This window comes from Salvelinus alpinus, chromosome 38 (genome assembly GCF_045679555.1).
Source record: "Salvelinus alpinus chromosome 38, SLU_Salpinus.1, whole genome shotgun sequence".
Lineage (NCBI taxonomy): Eukaryota > Metazoa > Chordata > Actinopteri > Salmoniformes > Salmonidae > Salvelinus > Salvelinus alpinus.
Window position 1 is genome coordinate 6,938,139 of NC_092123.1, and position 19,151 is coordinate 6,957,289.

Sequence of the window (19,151 nt, forward strand, 5' to 3'; positions counted from 1 at the left end):
TTGTTGTGGAATTGTTAGATATTACCTGTTACGGCAGATACGGCTGCACTGTCGGATCTAGAAGCACAAGCATTTCGCTACACTCGCAATAACATTTGCTAACCATGTGTATGTGACCAATAGAATGTGATTGGATTATCACACATGATCAACTGATGTCACACAGATCTAGCTAAAAGAACACGGATACAGAGGAAGAAATCCCCCTTCGACTTGCATAGCTGGCCATGAGATAGCTTCTTCTGGGCCAGACACTATGGTGTGCTTTGTAGGACTGCTCTACTCGGATACATTAATTATCGCGCATGACATCACGTCATCTCGATATCAAGTACTGTACAACTGCTTTCAAAGGTCTCCTTGGCTTGCATTATTCAACCAGGTGTTTTTGTGTGTCTCCCACTACTAGACGCCCTAGTTGGGATCAAATCATTTTAGATTTAGTTTCATATGACCAGCCTAGCACACACACAACGTGCATTATGTATATTATGTATATTATGTGTTATTCATAATGACGAGAGAGAATTTGAGCTCGCACAAGAGTAGGGATGTAAATCCCAGTTGAAACCAGGACATACTTACCAATTCTCTTCTGAGTTGAATAAAAAACTGTCGACATTTAAACGAGATCTTTACAATCTGTAGCCTGAAAGAAAGAAATAGAAGCTTTTGTCACCCATAGGAAGGAATCTCTCCTTTATTTCCTACATAACAGCGAACTTCTCCAGCGTTCTGAAGCCACTGGATAAGCTTAGAGAATACATACTCCCCATGTTATCATCCATAAGAATCCCCTCCATTCTTTAATCAGAAACAAATCATTTTCAGGTGTTCTATAGTTCCATTGTGCCTGCTGGCCTATTTCCCTGGTTCCTTAAAGCATGACTCAGAGAGAGAATCTAAATATAGACCGCACTGTTTCCCAACCTGACACAGTTACGCTATTACTCATTTCTACAGAAGTCTCTTTTCATGAAGATAAACTCTCACTGTGCTGTACCATCAAAGGGAGTAGGGCAAGATCAAACAGCGGGGAGGGGGCTCATGTTGTCACTTTACAGTAGAGCTAGAGTAAGTTATGGTTGAATCTGGGCCATGAAAAGAAGTAGAGCATCGTAAATGCTATTGATTCATAACCACTTTCATGCTATGTTTGCTACTACTGTTTGTTACTTAAGCAGTAAGGCCTGAAGAGGTGTGGTATATGGCCAATATACAATATTCTTAGACACGATGCAACGTGGAGTGCCTGAAAACAGCCCTTGGCTGTGGTATATTGGCCATATACAGTGGGGAGAACAAGTATTTGATACACTGCCGATTTTGCAGGTTTTCCTACTTACAAAGCATGTAGAGGTCTGTCATTTTTATCATAGGTACACTTCAACTGTGAGAGACGGAATCTAAAACAAAAATCCAGAAAATCACATTGTATGATTTTTAAGTAATTAATTTGCATTTTATTGCATGACATAAGTATTTGATCACCTACCAACCAGTAAGAATTCCGGCTCTCACAGACCTGTTAGTTTTTCTTTAAGAAGCCCTCCTGTTCTCCACTCATTACCTGTATTAACTGCACCTGTTTGAACTCGTTACCTGTATAAAAGACACCTGTCCACACACTCAATCAAACAGACTCCAACCTCTCCACAATGGCCAAGACCAGAGAGCTGTGTAAGGACATCAGGGATAAATTGTAGACCTGTACAAGGCTGGGATGGGCTACAGGACAATAGCCAAGCAGCTTGGTGAGAAGGCAACAACTGTTGGCACAATTATTAGAAAATGGAAGAAGTTCAAGATGACGGTCAATCACCCTCGGTCTGGGGCTCCATGCAAGATCTCACCTCGTGGGGCATCAATGATCATGAGGAATGTGAGGGATCAGCCCAGAACTACACGGCAGGACCTGGTCAATGACCTGAAGAGAGCTGGGACCACAGTCTCAAAGAAAACCATTAGTAACACACTACGCCGTCATGGATTAAAATCCTGCAGCGCACGCAAGGTCCCCCTGCTCAAGCCAGCGCATGTCCAGGCCCGTCTGAAGTTTGCCAATGACCATCTGGATGATCCAGAGGAGGAATGGGAGAAGGTCATGTGGTCTGATGAGACAAAAATAGAGCTTTTTGCACTAAACTCCACTCGCCGTGTTTGGAGGAATAGAAGGATGAGTACAACCCCAAGAACACCATCCCAACCGTGAAGCATGGAGGTGGAAACATCATTCTTTGGGGATGCTTTTCTGCAAAGGGGACAGGACGACTGCACCGTATTGAGGGGAGGATGGATGGGGCCATGTATTGCGAGATCTTGGCCAACAACCTCCTTCCCTCAGTAAGAGCATTGAAGATGGGTCGTGGCTGGGTCTTTCAGAATGACAACGACCTGAAACACACAGCCAGGGCAACTAAGGAGTGGCTCCGTAAGAAGCATCTCAAGGTCCTGGAGTGGCCTAGCCAGTCTCCAGACCTGAACCCAATAGAAAATCTTTGGAGGGAGCTGAAAGTCCGTATTGCCCAGCGACAGCCCCGAAACCTGAAGGATCTGGAGAAGGTCTGTATGGAGGAGTGGGCCAAAATCCCTGCTGCAGTGTGTGCAAACCTGGTCAAGAACTACAGGAAACGTATGATCTCTGTAATTGCAAACAAAGGTTTCTGTACCAAATATAAAGTTCTGCTTTTCTGACGTATCAAATACTTATGTCATGCAATAAAATGCAAATGAATCACTTAAAAATCATACAATGTGATTTTCTGGATTTTTGTTTTAGATTCCGTCTCTCACAGTTGAAGTGTACCTATGATAAAAATTACAGACCTCTACATGCTTTGTAAGTAGGAAAACCTGCAAAATCGGCAGTGTATCAAATACTTGTTCTCCCCACTGTATCACAAACCCCTGAGGTGCCTTATTGCTATTATAAACTGGTTACCAATGTAATTAGAACAGTAAAAATAAATGTTTTGTCATACCCGTGGTATACGGTCTGATATACAGTGGGGCAAAAAAGTATTTAGTCAGCCACCAATTGTGCAAGTTCTCCCACTTAAAAAGATGAGAGAGGCCTGTAATTTTCATCATAGGTACACTTCAACTATGACAGACAAAATGAGAAAAAAAATCCAGAAAATCACATTGTAGGACTTTTAATGAATTTATTTGCAAATTATGGTGGAAAATAAGTATTTGGTCAATAACAAAAGTTTATCTCAATACTTTGTTATATACCCTTTGTTGGCAATGACAGAGGTCAAACGTTCTCTGTAAGTCTTCACAAGGTTTTCACACACTGTTGCTGGTATGTTGGCCCATTCCTCCATGCAGATCTCCTCTAGAGCAGTGATGTTTTGGGGATGTTGCTGGGCAACACGGACTTTCAACTCCCTCCAAAGATTTTCTATGGGGTTGAGATCTCGAGACTGGCTAGGCCACTCCAGGACCTTGAAATGCTTCTTACGAAGCCACTCCTTCGTTGCCCGGGCGGTGTGTTTGGGATCATTGTCATGCTGAAAGACCCAGCCACGTTTCATCTTCAATGCCCTTGCTGATGGAAGGAGGTTTTCACTCAAAATCTCACGATACATGGCCCCATTCATTCTTTCCTTTACACGGATCAGTCGTCCTGGTCCCTTTGCAGAAAACAGCCCCAAAGCATGATGTTTCCACCCCCATGCTTCACAGTAGGTATGGTGTTCTTTGGATGCAACTCAGCATTCTTTGTCCTCCAAACACGACGAGTTGAGTTTTTACCAAAAAGTTATATTTTGGTTTCATCTGACCATATGACATTCTCCCAATCTTCTTCTGGATCATCCAAATGCTCTCTAGCAAACTTCAGACGGGCCTGGACATGTACTGGCTTAAGCAGGGGGACACGTCTGGCACTGCAGGATTTGAGTCCCTGGCGGCGTAGTGTGTTACTGATGGTAGGCTTTGTTACTTTGGTCCCAGCTCTCTGCAGGTCATTCACTAGGTCCCCCCGTGTGGTTCTGGGATTTTTGCTCACCGCTCTTGTGATCATTTTGACCCCACGGGGTGAGATCTTGCGTGGAGCCCCAGATCGAGGGAGATTATCATCATCTTGTATGTCTTCCATTTCCTAATAATTGCTCCCACAGTTGATTTCTTCAAACCAAGCTGCTTACCTATTGCAGATTCAGTCTTCCCAGCCTGGTGCAGGTCTACAATTTTGTTTCTGGTGTCCTTTGACAGCTCTTTGGTCTTGGCCATAGTGGAGTTTGGAGTGTGACTGTTTGAGGTTGTGGACAGGTGTCTTTTATACTGATAACAAGTTCAAACAGGTGCCATTAATACAGGTAACGAGTGGAGGACAGAGGAGCCTCTTAAAGAAGAAGTTACAGGTCTGTGAGAGCCAGAAATCTTGCTTGTTTGTAGGTGACCAAATACTTATTTTCCACCATAATTTGCAAATAAATTCATTAAAAATCCTACACTGTGATTTTCTGGATTTTCTTTTCTCATTTTGTCTGTCATAGTTGAAGTGTACCTATGATGAAAATTACAGGCCTCTCTCATCTTTTTAAGTGGGAGAACTTGCACAATTGGTGGCTGACTAAATACTTTTTTGCCCCACTGTACCGCAGTTGTCAAGCCAATCAGCATTCAGGGCTCGAACCACCCAGTTTATAATACTCTTTAGGTTCTGTGTGTCCCATCCAACGGCTCCCCTATATGGAGAATGTGGCTGAATGTGGAAACACACTCAATTGATTTGACTCACCATGGAAAGCAGTTGATTCGTACCCTGTTCTTATAGACGACAATCCCAGTTGACATCACGCCGATTAAAATCTCCGTGTTGCTTTGATCCTGTAACGGAGGAGGGAAAAAAGGACAGGGAGGATTGTAAGGTGCCCAGACTTCCTGTGGATGGGTTCTACTTAACAGAAACCCTATAGTTGGGCAATGGAGGAGGGCGCTAACCGGCACACTGTCTAATGAAACCACGTTGAAGAAAGTTGATTGGGGAGCATAGTATGCATGCTTCACTCCATTTCACACCTGAACACTTACCCTCGCATAGTGCAATTCGACTCCATAGAGCTCTAGCGTCCGTGCTGTGTTTAGATAATTGAACTCTGACTGGGCAGGAGGCAGTCCCCTGAAAGGAAAAAGAGTGAGAGTGCGAGATAGGGAGAGAGAGCGACTTTAGTTGGCTCCACACAGGCCATTCAGAGACCCGAGAGTAGGCCACCCCACCATCTACGTGAGAGGCTAAACAATGACAGCCCTTGTTCTGACCTGGGCACAAAGTCTGAGCCGCCTCAACCTCAGCTGCTGTGAACGAGCAGAGTCCATCCCTGTTTAATCTACAAGTTATTTGATATTTTCTGTGCATTTCCCATTTTACACCAATGTATCCACACACTCACACAATATCAGTTGAGAGATTGCTTCTTACTTGTGTTGCTGATGCTGTTTGGCAATCTCTTTCTCAAAGTCATGTGGTGCGTTGGGGATGAAAGAGTATCCGGAGAGGTAGCCGGGCAAGTTCTCGTCCTGACTGTAGTCCCCTAGCTCAGCTGCAACACAACACAAAGCACACAGTGTGTGAGTGTGTAAGTGTGTAAGTGTGCGTGTGTGTGTGTGTGACACAAAGCACAATGAAGCCTTTACTCCTCTCCTTCTCTCCCTCCTGCACAGCTCCCATTCATTCACACATTTTCTGGTCAAACTTCTCCTTTGTGTGCAAACGGAAAGAAGCAGGACGTTTGCAGCTTGAGAGGAGCCAAACACTTGCCTTTTTCTGTCAATGTTTAGAAAAGAGAGACAGAGAGACGAGTCCTCCTGCTGAGTGTCTCAGTGTTTCCATACTGTATAAACAGTCAGCCTTCTTGCCAAATCGCACCCTATTCCCTATATAGTGCACTACTTTTGACCAGGGCTCATAGGGTTCTGGTCAAAAATAGTGCACTATATATGGAACAGGGTGCCATTTGGGATACGACGCGTCTTCCATAATGAAAAGGGAGCAGACATGAGGAAGTTGGGGGTTAAGTGCCTCTATTTCCGAAGCACTTTAAGAAAAGTATGTAGCACAATAATGTGAATCAATTAATAAAGAGGCTTGCTCTTTCATTTTAACAGAAACGACATCAGTACGTGAAAACAGTGGGAAAAATGAACAGTAATAGCCCAGTATACACTAACTATCCTGGTCAGACCTGTGACTGACAGACAGACTGGCACATGTGAAATGTCCTCCATTCTATTGTTGTTATTACAGTAATTGCGGTGAGACCACCTTGGCCACTTTCCATTTCCTCCTGTGACCTCTATACCTCCCATATAGCATGATACGTTTACTACAACCCCACGAGAGTCAGCCAGCCAGTCAGCCAGCCCCAAGTCAGTCAGCCAGCCAGCTAGTCAGTCAGCCAGGCTATTAAGCTAACAACCAATGAGCAGTGTTCTTCTGCCCTGCTGCCAGCCTGGTTGTGGCGATTGTTCTGTTACTCCTCCCCCCTCAGCAGCGTATTGGGGTCAATGTGTAAACAAAGACCCGCAGCAGCCAGGCCACATGAAAGCAGCATCATTACAAGACAAGTACAGTATGAAGTAGTATTACGGTCTGGGGTTTCCAAGCTACTGTAATAGCCTGATCCCCCCCCCCCATACCCTCAATGCTTGAAATACCATGGTGGATATTAGGAGAGAGGTGGGGAAAATACACTACGGAACATGTTCTATCAACAGTACAGTTAGTGACAAGGTTTCAGGCAGAATTTATGCGACCATAAGTCAGTAGTACAGTTCTCGTTGAATAGCTGAGAGGAATAATTGAAGTACTTACACTGTACACCGTATGAAGCAAGAAGAGTGGCTGTGATGTATGGACACGGCAGCCTGCGAGCCGAGGATTCAGTTATTACTCAAATTCACTACATGAAGATGATTCAAATGTTTGAATAAATCAACCAAATACAGAGCTGTGTGTTTATCAAATCCACACTCACCTTCCACTAAGTATGTCCTGTTTAATCTGCAAAAAGTACTGGTACCTAAAGGGGACCCAAAACAGCAAGATCAATACAGAGCTTTTAAGTCCACTTTAATCAAACTGTATGGAGAATAGCATAGAGGAAGGCCTATAGTGTACCGCTTATTTCTGTCACAATGCCTCCCATTAAGCACTTACCTTGTATACTCCTCCTGAAGTTTATTGGGGTCGGTTACAAAGAATTTAACCCTAAAATTCAAATTGTGTGGAGACCGACCTGAAGAAAAACAAACAACCAGATTAATGGAACTAAACCTAGCGATGAATATAATATTGAATATACTAAAGAATATTCCAAATGTGTCAAACATACTTTTTAATTGCTTTCTAATCGGTTTGATTGGATCCAGCCACCTCTGTAAAATATGGATAGAGCCAACCGCAGACACAGTACGGGACAAGAGGGAAAATAGGCCATAAAGAAATTAAGATACATTTTTACTCAAAACATTAGAGTAAGTTCAGAATAGAAATCAAACTGTCCTGCGAGATAGCATCATCAAAAATATACATACATATCAAAGTCTGAATTTCAGCAGTCACAAATGAATATTTGCATTGTTATTTTGTGAACTTTCAGAAACACAATCTGTAGCCTCTAAACACTGTATTCTAGCCGCTGTTTCAACTCTATTGTTTGCAGATCATGGCCCATAACCTTCTTAGTATCTCAAACTGTTTGCTGCAGAAACGCCACAGTTTGCTGACAGGGCTGGAGAGAGCCTATTCATGAGATGCTGCTATGCTGCCAATCAGAGTGTTTGAGGGGATCAGCCAGAGCAGGGCTCGGCGTAGATCCGCTAATCCTGATCACATAATAATTTGTAATTTCGGAAGCCAGTTGATTTGGAGATCAGTGATTCTGCGCCGTCCGACTGCAATGTAATCTAACGTGCACAATCTCAGGTGGCCTCACCTGATCTGTTGCGACAGCCTGTTGAAATAAACGAGACAATCAAGCAGCTCGCTAATTACCTAGCGTACGCAAGATTTGGTTCTGGGTTCTGATAAGAGGCCTCACCTGACTGTCTGAGGAGTCGTCGGCCAGCTGTAGGCCGAAGTAGTCTCTCTCCGTCAGCTCCAGGTGTTTGAACACTACATCCAGCAGGACCTGTCCTTGATCGTGCTTCTGCAGGGAGAGAAACCAGACAAGACCGTCAAAATCCTGTAGTACAGATATATGACTATCTCATAATAAAGATGACTGAAGCAACGTAGGACTGAGAAGTGTGTTGGCCATAAAGTGAATGACACCTCCAATACAGAGTAGCCTAAAAATACTTCATTGATAGAGGGCTGTTGCAAAACTATCACACAACTATGTGTAATGCTTACCCTACTGGGTTTCTAACTGGAGGTTGGGCATTGCAAGGCCTCACAGCTGCTTTCTAGAAGTGTCAGGGCAATGTGCAACCACAGGCATCCGGAACACAGAACCAGACCATGTATTATTTACAGAGAGCTGGGAGAAGGAAGGAACACAAACTATACTACACACAGTGACTTCTCTTTGCCTGATTTGATTGGCCCATGTCATATAGGCTACCCACTAGGCTACTAGTAGTAGGAAGACCATTGGTCCGCACATGGAGCCTTGAGGAACACCATACTTCTCAATCTCAACTGAGGCTCCGCAATCACAGTCTACCTTGTAATGCCAACCAGGCAGGAAAGCAGAAAAAGCACGTTTCAATCACCTAACTACATACGCCAATCTCTCAGTAATGTAAAGAAACTGGGCCAACCAGTTGACTGGCATGTTTCAGTGAATCAGTGATTTCCATGGAGCTTCACTATGACCCCCATGCACTGAAACGGAAGTACTTCCCTGACTGTGTTTGACTGTGTCACTGGCGTTAAGTGATCAATAATGTTGAGGAAGTTAATAATAACTGAAAACCTTCAGTATCTGCATAAATAAGTAAACACCACAAGGGCTGTGGCAGTCATGACATTTTGTCAGCCGGTTATTGTCGTGCAATAGTAAAAAGGATGTAATTGAATTTAGCTGAATGAAATAGAAGGATATTTTTCCCATTAAGTGGATATGTTGAGGGTAAAAGTGATCATTTGAAACAGGTCCTATACACTAGATTTTGAGTTATTTGGCAACCTTAGTTGTGAATGATACAAACCTTAATGTCTCAGAAATTAAAACATATATGGGATGCATGATGCGACTATAGGATATTGATGATTTGAGAGAGTCGCTAAAAAAAAGAAGCTTGCGCTCCGTTCCCTGCATCAGGCTGCACAGCTGTTCTCTCATCAAGTGATCATATTTTCACCCGTCAGACTATTCTAAATGTAATCTTGTTTAATATGTAAAATTAGTTTCGATTTAGATTGGCCCATTATCAAAAGGGCGGGAACAGGGGCGAGGGGGAAAAAAATGCAATGCGTATGCACGCGAATAGACTTCTTCGGTTTATAGCGGAGCTGTGCTAAATACAGTTGAAGTTGGAAGTTTACATACACTTAGGTTGGAGTCATTAAAACTTGTTTTTCAACCTCTACAAATTTCTTGTTAACAAACTATAGTTTTGGCAAGTCGGTTAGGACATCAACTTTGTGCATGACACAAGTCATTTTTCCAACTATTGTTAACAGACAGATTATTTAACTCATAATTCACTGTATCACAATTCCAGTGGGTCATAAGTTTACATACACTAAGTTGTCTGTGCCTTTAAACAGCTTGGAAAATTCCAGAAAATTATGTCATGGGTTTAGAAGCTTCTGATAGGCTAATTGACATCATTTGAGTCAATTGGAGGTGTACCTGTGGATGTATTTCAAGGCCTACCTTCAAACTCAGTACTCTTTGCTTGACATCATGGGAAAATCAAAAGAAATCAGCCAAGACCTCAGAAAAAAAATCGTAGAGCTCCACAAGTCCGGTTCATCCTTGGGAGCAATTTCCAAACGGCTGAAGGTACCACGTTCATCTGTACAAACAATAGTACGCAAGTATAAACACCATGGGACCACGTAGCCGGCATACCGCTCAGGAAGGAGACGCGTTCTGTCTCCTGGAGATTAACGTACTTTAGTGAGAAAAGTGCAAATCAATCCCAGAACAACAGCAAAGGGCAAAAAGTATCGGGTACAAAAGTATCTATATCCACAGTAAAACGAGTCCTATATCAACATAACCTGAAAGGCCGCTCAGCAAGGAAGAAGCCACTGCTCCAAAACCGCCATAAAATAGCCAGACTACAGTTTGCCACTGCACATGGGGACAAAGATCGTACTTTTTGGAGAAATGTCATCTGGTCTGATGAAACAAAAATAGAACTGTTTGGCCATAATAACCATCATTATGTTTGGAGGAAAAAGGGGGAGGCTTGCAAGCCGAAGAACACCATCCCAACCATGAAGCACGGGGGTGGCAGCATCATGTTGTGTGGGTGCTTTGCTGCAGGAGGGACTGGTGCACTTCACAAAATAGATGGCATCGTGAGGAAGGAAAATTATGTGGATATATTGAAGCAACATCTCAAGACATCAGCCAAATGGACAATGACCCCAAGCATACTTCCAAAGTTGTGGCAAAATGGCTTAAGGACAACAACGTTAAGGTATTGGAGTGGCCATCACAAAGCCCTGACCTCAATCCTATAGAAAATGTGTGGGCAGAACTGAAAAAGTGTGTGCGATCAAGGAGGCCTACAAACCTAACTCAGTTACACCAGCTCTGTCAGGAGGAATGGGCCAAAAGTCACCCAACTTATTGTGGGAAACTTGTGGAAGGCTACCCGAAACGTTTCACACAAGTTAAACAATTTAAAGGCAACGCCAAATACTAATTGAGTATATGTAAACGTCTGACCCACTGGGAATGTGATGAAAGAAATAAAAGCTGAAATAAATAATTCTCTCTACTATTATTCTGACATTTCACATTCTTAAAATAAAGTGGTGATCCTAACTGACCTAAGACAGGGAATTGTTACTAGGATTAAATGTCAGGAATTGTGAAAAACTGAGTTTAAATGTATTTGGCTAAGGTGTATGTAAACTTCCGTCTTCAACTGTATGAGCAGCTGAGAAATAAATATAACACTTAATTCAGTCTACACATCGACCGCTGTTTGAGGAGCATGCTGTCGCTGCGAGACAGGTGATATTCCGCCCAAACTCTGTATGCCATGGGCTCTCCAACCATGTTCCTGCCGCTACCCAGGACTTAATTTGCGAAACAAAGTGAAATCGGTAAAGGAACATCAATATGAAACATATTTCACTAAACTGCGCGCTGAAGAAAGCAATAAACGAGAGAGAGGAGATGGAAACGCACGGTGGTGAGATATTATGTAGCTAAAGGAATGAAGGAGAGAGAGGAGGAGATGGAAAAGCACGGTGTTGAGATATTATGTAGCTAAAGGAATGAAGGAGAGAGAGGAGGAGATGGAAACGCACGGTGTTGAGATATTATGTAGCTAAAGGAATGAAGGAGAGAGAGGAGATGGAAACGCATGGTGGTGAGATATTATGTAGCTAAAGGAATGAAGGAGAGAGAGGAGGAGATGGAAAAGCACGGTGTTGAGATATTATGTAGCTAAAGGAATGAAGGAGAGAGAGGAGGAGATGGAAAAGCACGGTGTTGAGATATTATGTAGCTAAAGGAATGAAGGAGAGAGAGGAGGAGATGGAAGAGAGGACAAGATGGAAACGCAAGGTGGTGAGATATTATGTAGCTAAAAGGTCATGTCACACAATTAACAATAATACATTAAAAAATATATATATATTACTAGGGCATTCAAAATAAAAATGCACTATAATTGTAGGCTAACTAATAGCTACCCTGCACAACCAATAGCTTCGCCTAGGGCTATAAGTTCCCTCCCAGACTTGTGGATAGAAATGTTGGAGCGTAGCATAAGGTAACCAGTCTATCCAGTATGGATGATGATACACTCAAAGCCAATTTTTCGAATGTGTTTAATTTTGTGTTTAAAACTTCTTATGGCTGCAGGGGCAGTATTGAGTAGCTTGGATGAAAGGTGCCCAGAGGTGCCCATACTAAACTGCCTGCTCCTCAGTCCCCGTTGCTAATATATGCATATTATTATTAGTATTGGATAGAAAACACCCTGAAGTTTCTAAAACTGTTTGAATGATGTCTGTGAGTATAACAGAACTCATATGGCAGGCAAAAACCTGAGAAAAAATCCAAACAGGAAGTGGGAAATCTGAGGTTGGTCGATTTTCAACCCAGCCCCTATTGAATACACAGCGGGATATGGATGAGTTTGCACTTCCTACGGCTTCCACTAGATGTCAACGGTCTGTAGAACCTTGTCTGATGCCTCTACTGTGAAGTGGGGCCGAAGGAGACAGGAATTAGTCAGGTCTACCATGACCTGACTAACAAACATTTCCATCGCACATCTGAAGTCAATGTAATTCTCCGGTTCGAACATTTTTGAAGATTTATGTTAAAAACATTCTAAAGATTGATTCAATACATCGTTTGACATGTTTCTACTAACTGTTACGGAACTTTTTGACATTTCGTCTGCTTTTAATGAACGCGCTTCCTGACTTTGGATTTGTTTACCAAACACGCTAACAAAAATAGCTATTTGGACATAAATTATGGACATTACCGAACAAAACAAACATTTCTTGTTGAAGTGGGAGTCCTGGGAGTGCATTCCGATGAAGATCAGCAAAGGTAAGTGAAGATTTATAATGCTTTTTATGAGTTTTGTTGACTGCACAATTTGGCGGGTAACTGTATGGCTTCCTTTTGTGGTTGAACGCTGGTCTCAGATTATTGAATATTGTGCTTTTGCCGTAAAGCTTTTTGAAATCTGACACAGCGGTTGCATTAAGAACAAGTGTATCTTTAATTCTATGTAAAACATGTATCTTTCATCAAAGGTTATGATGAGTATTTATGTTATTTGATGTGGCTCTCTGCAATTTCTCCGGATATTTTGGAGGCATTTCTGAACATGGCGCCAATGTAAACTGAGGTTTTTGGATATAAATATAAACTTTATCGAACAAAACATACAGTGGGGAGAACAAGTATTTGATACACTGCCGATTTTGCAGGTTTTCCTACTTACAAAGCATGTAGAGGTCTGTCATTTTTATCATAGGTACACTTCAACTGTGAGAGACGGAATCTAAAACAAAAATCCAGAAAATCACATTGTATGATTTTTAAGTAATTAATTTGCATTTTATTGCATGACATAAGTATTTGATCACCTACCAACCAGTAAGAATTCCGGCTCTCACAGACCTGTTAGTTTTTCTTTAAGAAGCCCTCCTGTTCTCCACTCATTACCTGTATTAACTGCACCTGTTTGAACTCGTTACCTGTATAAAAGACACCTGTCCACACACTCAATCAAACAGACTCCAACCTCTCCACAATGGCCAAGACCAGAGAGCTGTGTAAGGACATCAGGGATAAATTGTAGACCTGTACAAGGCTGGGATGGGCTACAGGACAATAGGCAAGCAGCTTGGTGAGAAGGCAACAACTGTTGGCACAATTATTAGAAAATGGAAGAAGTTCAAGATGACGGTCAATCACCCTCGGTCTGGGGCTCCATGCAAGATCTCACCTCGTGGGGCATCAATGATCACGAGGAATGTGAGGGATCAGCCCAGAACTACACGGCAGGACCTGGTCAATGACCTGAAGAGAGCTGGGACCACAGTCTCAAAGAAAACCATTAGTAACACACTACGCCGTCATGGATTAAAATCCTGCAGCGCACGCAAGGTCCCCCTGCTCAAGCCAGCGCATGTCCAGGCCCGTCTGAAGTTTGCCAATGACCATCTGGATGATCCAGAGGAGGAATGGGAGAAGGTCATGTGGTCTGATGAGACAAAAATAGAGCTTTTTGCTCTAAACTCCACTCGCCGTGTTTGGAGGAATAGAAGGATGAGTACAACCCCAAGAACACCATCCCAACCGTGAAGCATGGAGGTGGAAACATCATTCTTTGGGGATGCTTTTCTGCAAAGGGGACAGGACGACTGCACCGTATTGATGGGAGGATGGATGGGGCCATGTATCGCGAGATCTTGGCCAACAACCTCCTTCCCTCAGTAAGAGCATTGAAGATGGGTCGTGGCTGGGTCTTCCAGCATGACAACGACACGAAGCACACAGCCATGGCAACTAAGGAGTGGCTCCGTAAGAAGCATCTCAAGGTCCTGGAGTGGCCTAGCCAGTCTCCAGACCTGAACCCAATAGAAAATCTTTGGAGGGAGCTGAAAGTCCGTATTGCCCAGCGACAGCCCCGAAACCTGAAGGATCTGGAGAAGATCTGTAGGGAGGAGTGGGCCAAAATCCCTGCTGCAGTGTGTGCAAACCTAGTCAAGAACTACAGGAAACGTATGATCTCTGTAATTGCAAACAAAGGTTTCTGTACCAAATATTAAGTTCTGCTTTTCTGATGTATCAAATACTTATGTCATGCAATAAAATGCAAATTAATTACTTAAAAATCATACAATGTGATTTTCTGGATTTTTGTTTTAGATTCCGTCTCTCATAGTTGAAGTGTACCTATGATAAAAATTACAGACCTCTACATGCTTTGTAAGTAGGAAAACCTGCAAAATCGTCAGTGTATCAAATACTTGTTCTCCCCACTGTATATGTATTGTGTAACATGAAGTCCTATGAGTGTCATCTGATGAAGATCATCAAAGGTTAGTGATTAATTTTATCTATTTCTGCTTTTTGTGACTCCTGTCTTTGGCTGGATAAATGGCTGTGTTTTTCTGTGATTATGCGGTGACCTAACATAATCGTTTGTGGTGCTTTCGCTGTAAACGCCTATTTGAAATCGGACACTTTGGTGGGATTAACAACAAGATTACCTTTAAAATGGTATAAGATACATGTATGTTTGAGGAATTTTAATTATGAGATTGCTGTTGTTTGAATTTGGCGCCCTGTGTAACGGATGTGAAATGGCTAGCTAGTTAGCGGTGGTGCGTGCTAATAGCCTTTCAATCGGTTATGTCACTTGCTCTGAGACCTTGAAGTAGTGGTTCCCCTTGCTCTGCAAGAGCCGTGGCTTTTGTGGAGCGATGGGTAACGATGCTTTGTGGGTGACTGTTGTTGATGTGTGCAGAGGGTCCCTGGTTCGAGCCCGGGTATGGGCGAGGGGACGGACGTAAAGTTATACTGTTACATTGATGCTGTTGACCCGGATCACTGGTTGCTGCGGAAAAGGAGGAGGTTGAAGGGGGGTGAGTGTAACGGATGTGAAATGGCTAGCTAGTTAGCGGTGGTGCGCGCTAATAGCCTTTCAATCGGTTACGTCACTTGCTCTGAGACCTTGAAGTAGTGGTTCCCCTTGCTCTGCAAGAGCCGCGGCTTTTGTGGAGCGATGGGTAACGATGCTTCGTGGGTGACTGTTGTTGATGTGTGCAGAGGGTCCCTGGTTCGCGCCCGGGTCGGGGCGAGGGGACGGACGTAAAGTTAAACTGTTACACCTGCACTTTCACTGGCTGTTGTCATATTGATCCCGTTAACGGGATTGCAACCATAAGAAGTTTTAATAGGCTAGACCTATTATGGACCAAAGACATCTTAAATCTGTTTAGTTTTTTTGCCATGCGTAATATGCGGTAGGCTAAGTTGTATAACGGCACAAATATCGTTTTGATTCATAAGCTCTTAATATGCGTATGGGTGTTTTGAATGAATCATCAACCTTAGAAAGCGCTGTCCATTACATTGTGTTAGGCTTGGAAACAACATCCACAACGACCATGTTTCACACTCAGTTTCAACCTGCTGTTGAACTCCTTTCTTCAAATTGATCATCACAGTGAGGCGAGTTTAAAAGCACATACTGTTTTGATGATAAGTGTTGGATGTGATTTTAGATTGCATTTGCATTGATGTCAGAGTGGTTAGAGGAACAATAAAGCCCTGAGGTCCAGGCCATTAGGACCTGATGGATGGACAATAGAGCCCTGAGTTCCAGGCCATTAGGACCTGATGGATGGACAATAGAGCCCTGAGTACCAGGCCATTATAGGACCTGATGGAGGGACAACAGAGTCCTGAGTACCAGGCCATTAGGACCTAATGGAGGGACAACAGAGCCCTGAGTACCAGGCCATTAGAACCTGATGGAGGGACAACAGAGCCCTGAGTACCAGGCCATTAGGACCTGATGGAGGGACAACAGAGCCCTGAGTACCAGGCCATTAGGACCTGATGGAGGGACAACAGAGCCCTGAGTACCAGTCCATTAGCACCCCGACCGTTAGCGAGTTGGGTACAACCACAACATGTCCAGAGTGCATAAGAGGAGATTACAGGTCACGTGGAATTTTACTACAGTCATCATGACTCATGACTGCCGGTGGGGCGGTAATACGGTAACCGCAACAGCCCTAAACACCACACACACGTCTACGTGGCGCCAACGGGTGAGATCAGAGTGCTGTGCGTCAACCTGGAGATGAGCTCTAACCATAGCGGTCAGCAGGTCATACTCTCTCCAGCCACTAGGCCAATGCACAGCAGCCACGTTGGGGAACCAAACTACCAGCTAACGACGGGCTTTACTGAAACACTGAAGCTCTCCAGCTCCAGAAGTTAAACAGATGCCTGTTAGAAGCCTTCTTGTAGATTCCCTGTGCAGTGCAAGTATTGGAGGTGGTGCATGCATGGCAGTAGAATGCCAGTGGGTATGACGAAGGAGCTGTCAGTTGTCATTTAGTACTGACTTCACCTGTGTATACATGATGCGTGTCTGTGCACACTGGATGGTTCCCAGAGGATAGAACCGACATCACCGCCAACAAACCATATGAAACACATATGCACACAAACATGAGGGCCTGTATTCACCTAATCCTGACTGGCAGTGAAGCATTGACCTAGTTTAGCCCTACATGGCACTAGTAAAGACAAAGGACTCCATAATGGCAGCTCTGTAGTCCCTGAAATGGACTCATCTTAATTCATGACCAGGGGATTAGTGGGCAGCAGCAGAGTAGATTTGACCCAGAACAGAACAAAGAGTATCGGGGCAACAGAGATGGTCGGGGGTTAGACTGAGGTGCTGTGGGTGTGTGTTATAATTAGGGGGAATGCACTAACATCGTGCCTCTCTGCCCCCGTTCCCCACAGTACACCTCACGGGCCAGATATCCCCCACGCTTGGCTTGGAAAAGCCATTGTGATGTTTGCAGTTCAGTCCTGGTAAGTGTTTACTCCATTGGCTAGTGACCCCTGGAGTCTCCTTTAAAACCAGAATGCCAGACATTCTGCTATGTCTCTGCTATGCTGCTATTAATGACAGATATCTAAAATTACCCAGGCTCCTTTGGTCCCTACTACTACAATGCATCTGTACTTTAATGTGCAATTCCACCACATTTCAGCCACATTTTCATTATCTCCAGCACAATACCAGTGTCTATATACTATAGTGAATTTGGAAAGTATTCAGACCCCTTGACGTTTTCCACATTTTGTTACGTTACAGCCTTATTTTGAAATGGATTATATTAAATGTTTTTCCTCATCAATCTACACACAATAGCCCATAATGACAAAGTGAAAACAGGGTTTTAGAAATGTTTGCACATTTATTTAAAAACATTCTCATAAATACCTTATTTACATAAGTATTCAGACACTTTGCTATGAGACTCGAAATTGAGCTCAGATGCATCCTGCTTCCATTGATCATCCTTCAGAAGTTTCTACAACTTGATTGGAGTCAACATGTGGTCAATTCAATTGATTGGACATGATTTGGAAAGGCACACACCGGTCTATATAAGGTCCCACAGTTGACAGTGAATGTCAGAGCAAAAACCAAGCCATGAGGTCGAAGGAATTGTCTGTAGAGCTCCGAGACAGGATTGTGTCAAGGCACAGATCTGGGAAATGGTACTAAAAATGTCTGCAGCATTGAAGATCCCAAAGAACACAGTGACCTCCATCATTCTTAAATGGAAGAAGTTTGGAACCACCAAGGTACAGAGAGATCCTTGATGAAAACCTGCTCCAGAGTGCTCACTTTCTCAGACTGAGGCGAAGGTTCACCTTCCAACAGGACAACAACCCTAAGTACACAGCCAAGACAACGAAGTAGTGGCTTTGGGACAAGTCTCTGAATGTTCTTGAGTGGCCAGGCCCGAACCCTGACTTGAACCCGATCAAACATCTCTGGAGAGACCTGAAAATAGCTGTGCAGCAATGCTCCCCATCCAACTTGACAGAGCTTGATAAGTTCTGCAGAGAAGAATGGGAGAAACTCCCCAAATACAGGTGTGCCAAGCTTATAGCGTCATACCGAAAAAATAATTGAGGCTGTAATCGCTACCAAAGGTGCTTCAACAAAATACTGAATAAAGGGTCCGAATACTTTTGTAAATGTGATATTTCATTATTTGTAAATGTTTTAATATGCAAAAAATACAAAAAACCTGTTCACTTTGTCATTATTGGGTATTGTGTATAGATTGATGATGAAAAAAAAAAGATTTAATCCATTTTAGAATAAGGCTGTAACTTAACAAAATCTGGAAAAAGTCAAGGGGTATGAATTAGGGATGCACGATATATCGGTGAACATTTGTCTAGTTTAACGAGGAAGTGCAAAACCGATGTCAAAGCTGATGTGCATACCTATATAACGTACATGGAGTAATGACTGCTGTGTGGATTGAGCAGTCAACAAGTCGAGCAGTCATTTGAAAGAGTAACAAGATTTCAGAGAGATAACTCAAAGGCGAAATCCATTAAAGACCAGATAATGGAATTCATTGCCCTTGATAATCAACCGTTCTCTGTCGTGGGTGATGTTGGCTTTTGACGACTGGCCGAGCACTGGTACACACTACCAAGCGCGCTATTTTTCAGATGTTGCCCTACCAGAGTTACACAGTAACAACGTCACTGCTATTAGCTTCACGACATACATACTATGGAACACCGTTTGGGTCTTTGCGTGTCAAAAAAGATACAGTAGCACTGTCAAAGCTGTACAAAAAAGTCTGCAAACACCGGCCACGAACGATGTGTTTACAATAGCGCGTTGTTAATAAAGCATCATTTGTTCGACCGCAACTTCTGGGGTAGCTAGCTTTAGCTTGGTACCTAGCT

At 43.2% G+C, this 19,151-nt stretch overlaps 1 protein-coding gene across 4 annotated transcripts in view; it reads right to left on the reverse strand.

The window, feature by feature from the left end:
- Nucleotides 1-19,151, reverse strand: part of LOC139566402 (tyrosine-protein phosphatase non-receptor type 4-like) — a 43,320-nt gene that overhangs the window by 17,075 nt on the left and 7,094 nt on the right. For all 4 annotated transcript variants that reach the window (XM_071387540.1, XM_071387539.1, XM_071387543.1 and 1 more), the window contains exons 3-11: nt 8,052-8,159; nt 7,344-7,386; nt 7,169-7,247; nt 6,987-7,031; nt 6,824-6,876; nt 5,432-5,552; nt 5,044-5,131; nt 4,751-4,839; nt 586-649 (exon numbers count right to left, since the gene is read on the reverse strand). In XM_071387540.1, coding sequence (XP_071243641.1) covers nt 586-649; nt 4,751-4,839; nt 5,044-5,131; nt 5,432-5,552; nt 6,824-6,876; nt 6,987-7,031; nt 7,169-7,247; nt 7,344-7,386; nt 8,052-8,159 — 690 coding nt within the window. The remainder of the gene's footprint in view (nt 1-585; nt 650-4,750; nt 4,840-5,043; nt 5,132-5,431; nt 5,553-6,823; nt 6,877-6,986; nt 7,032-7,168; nt 7,248-7,343; nt 7,387-8,051; nt 8,160-19,151) is intronic.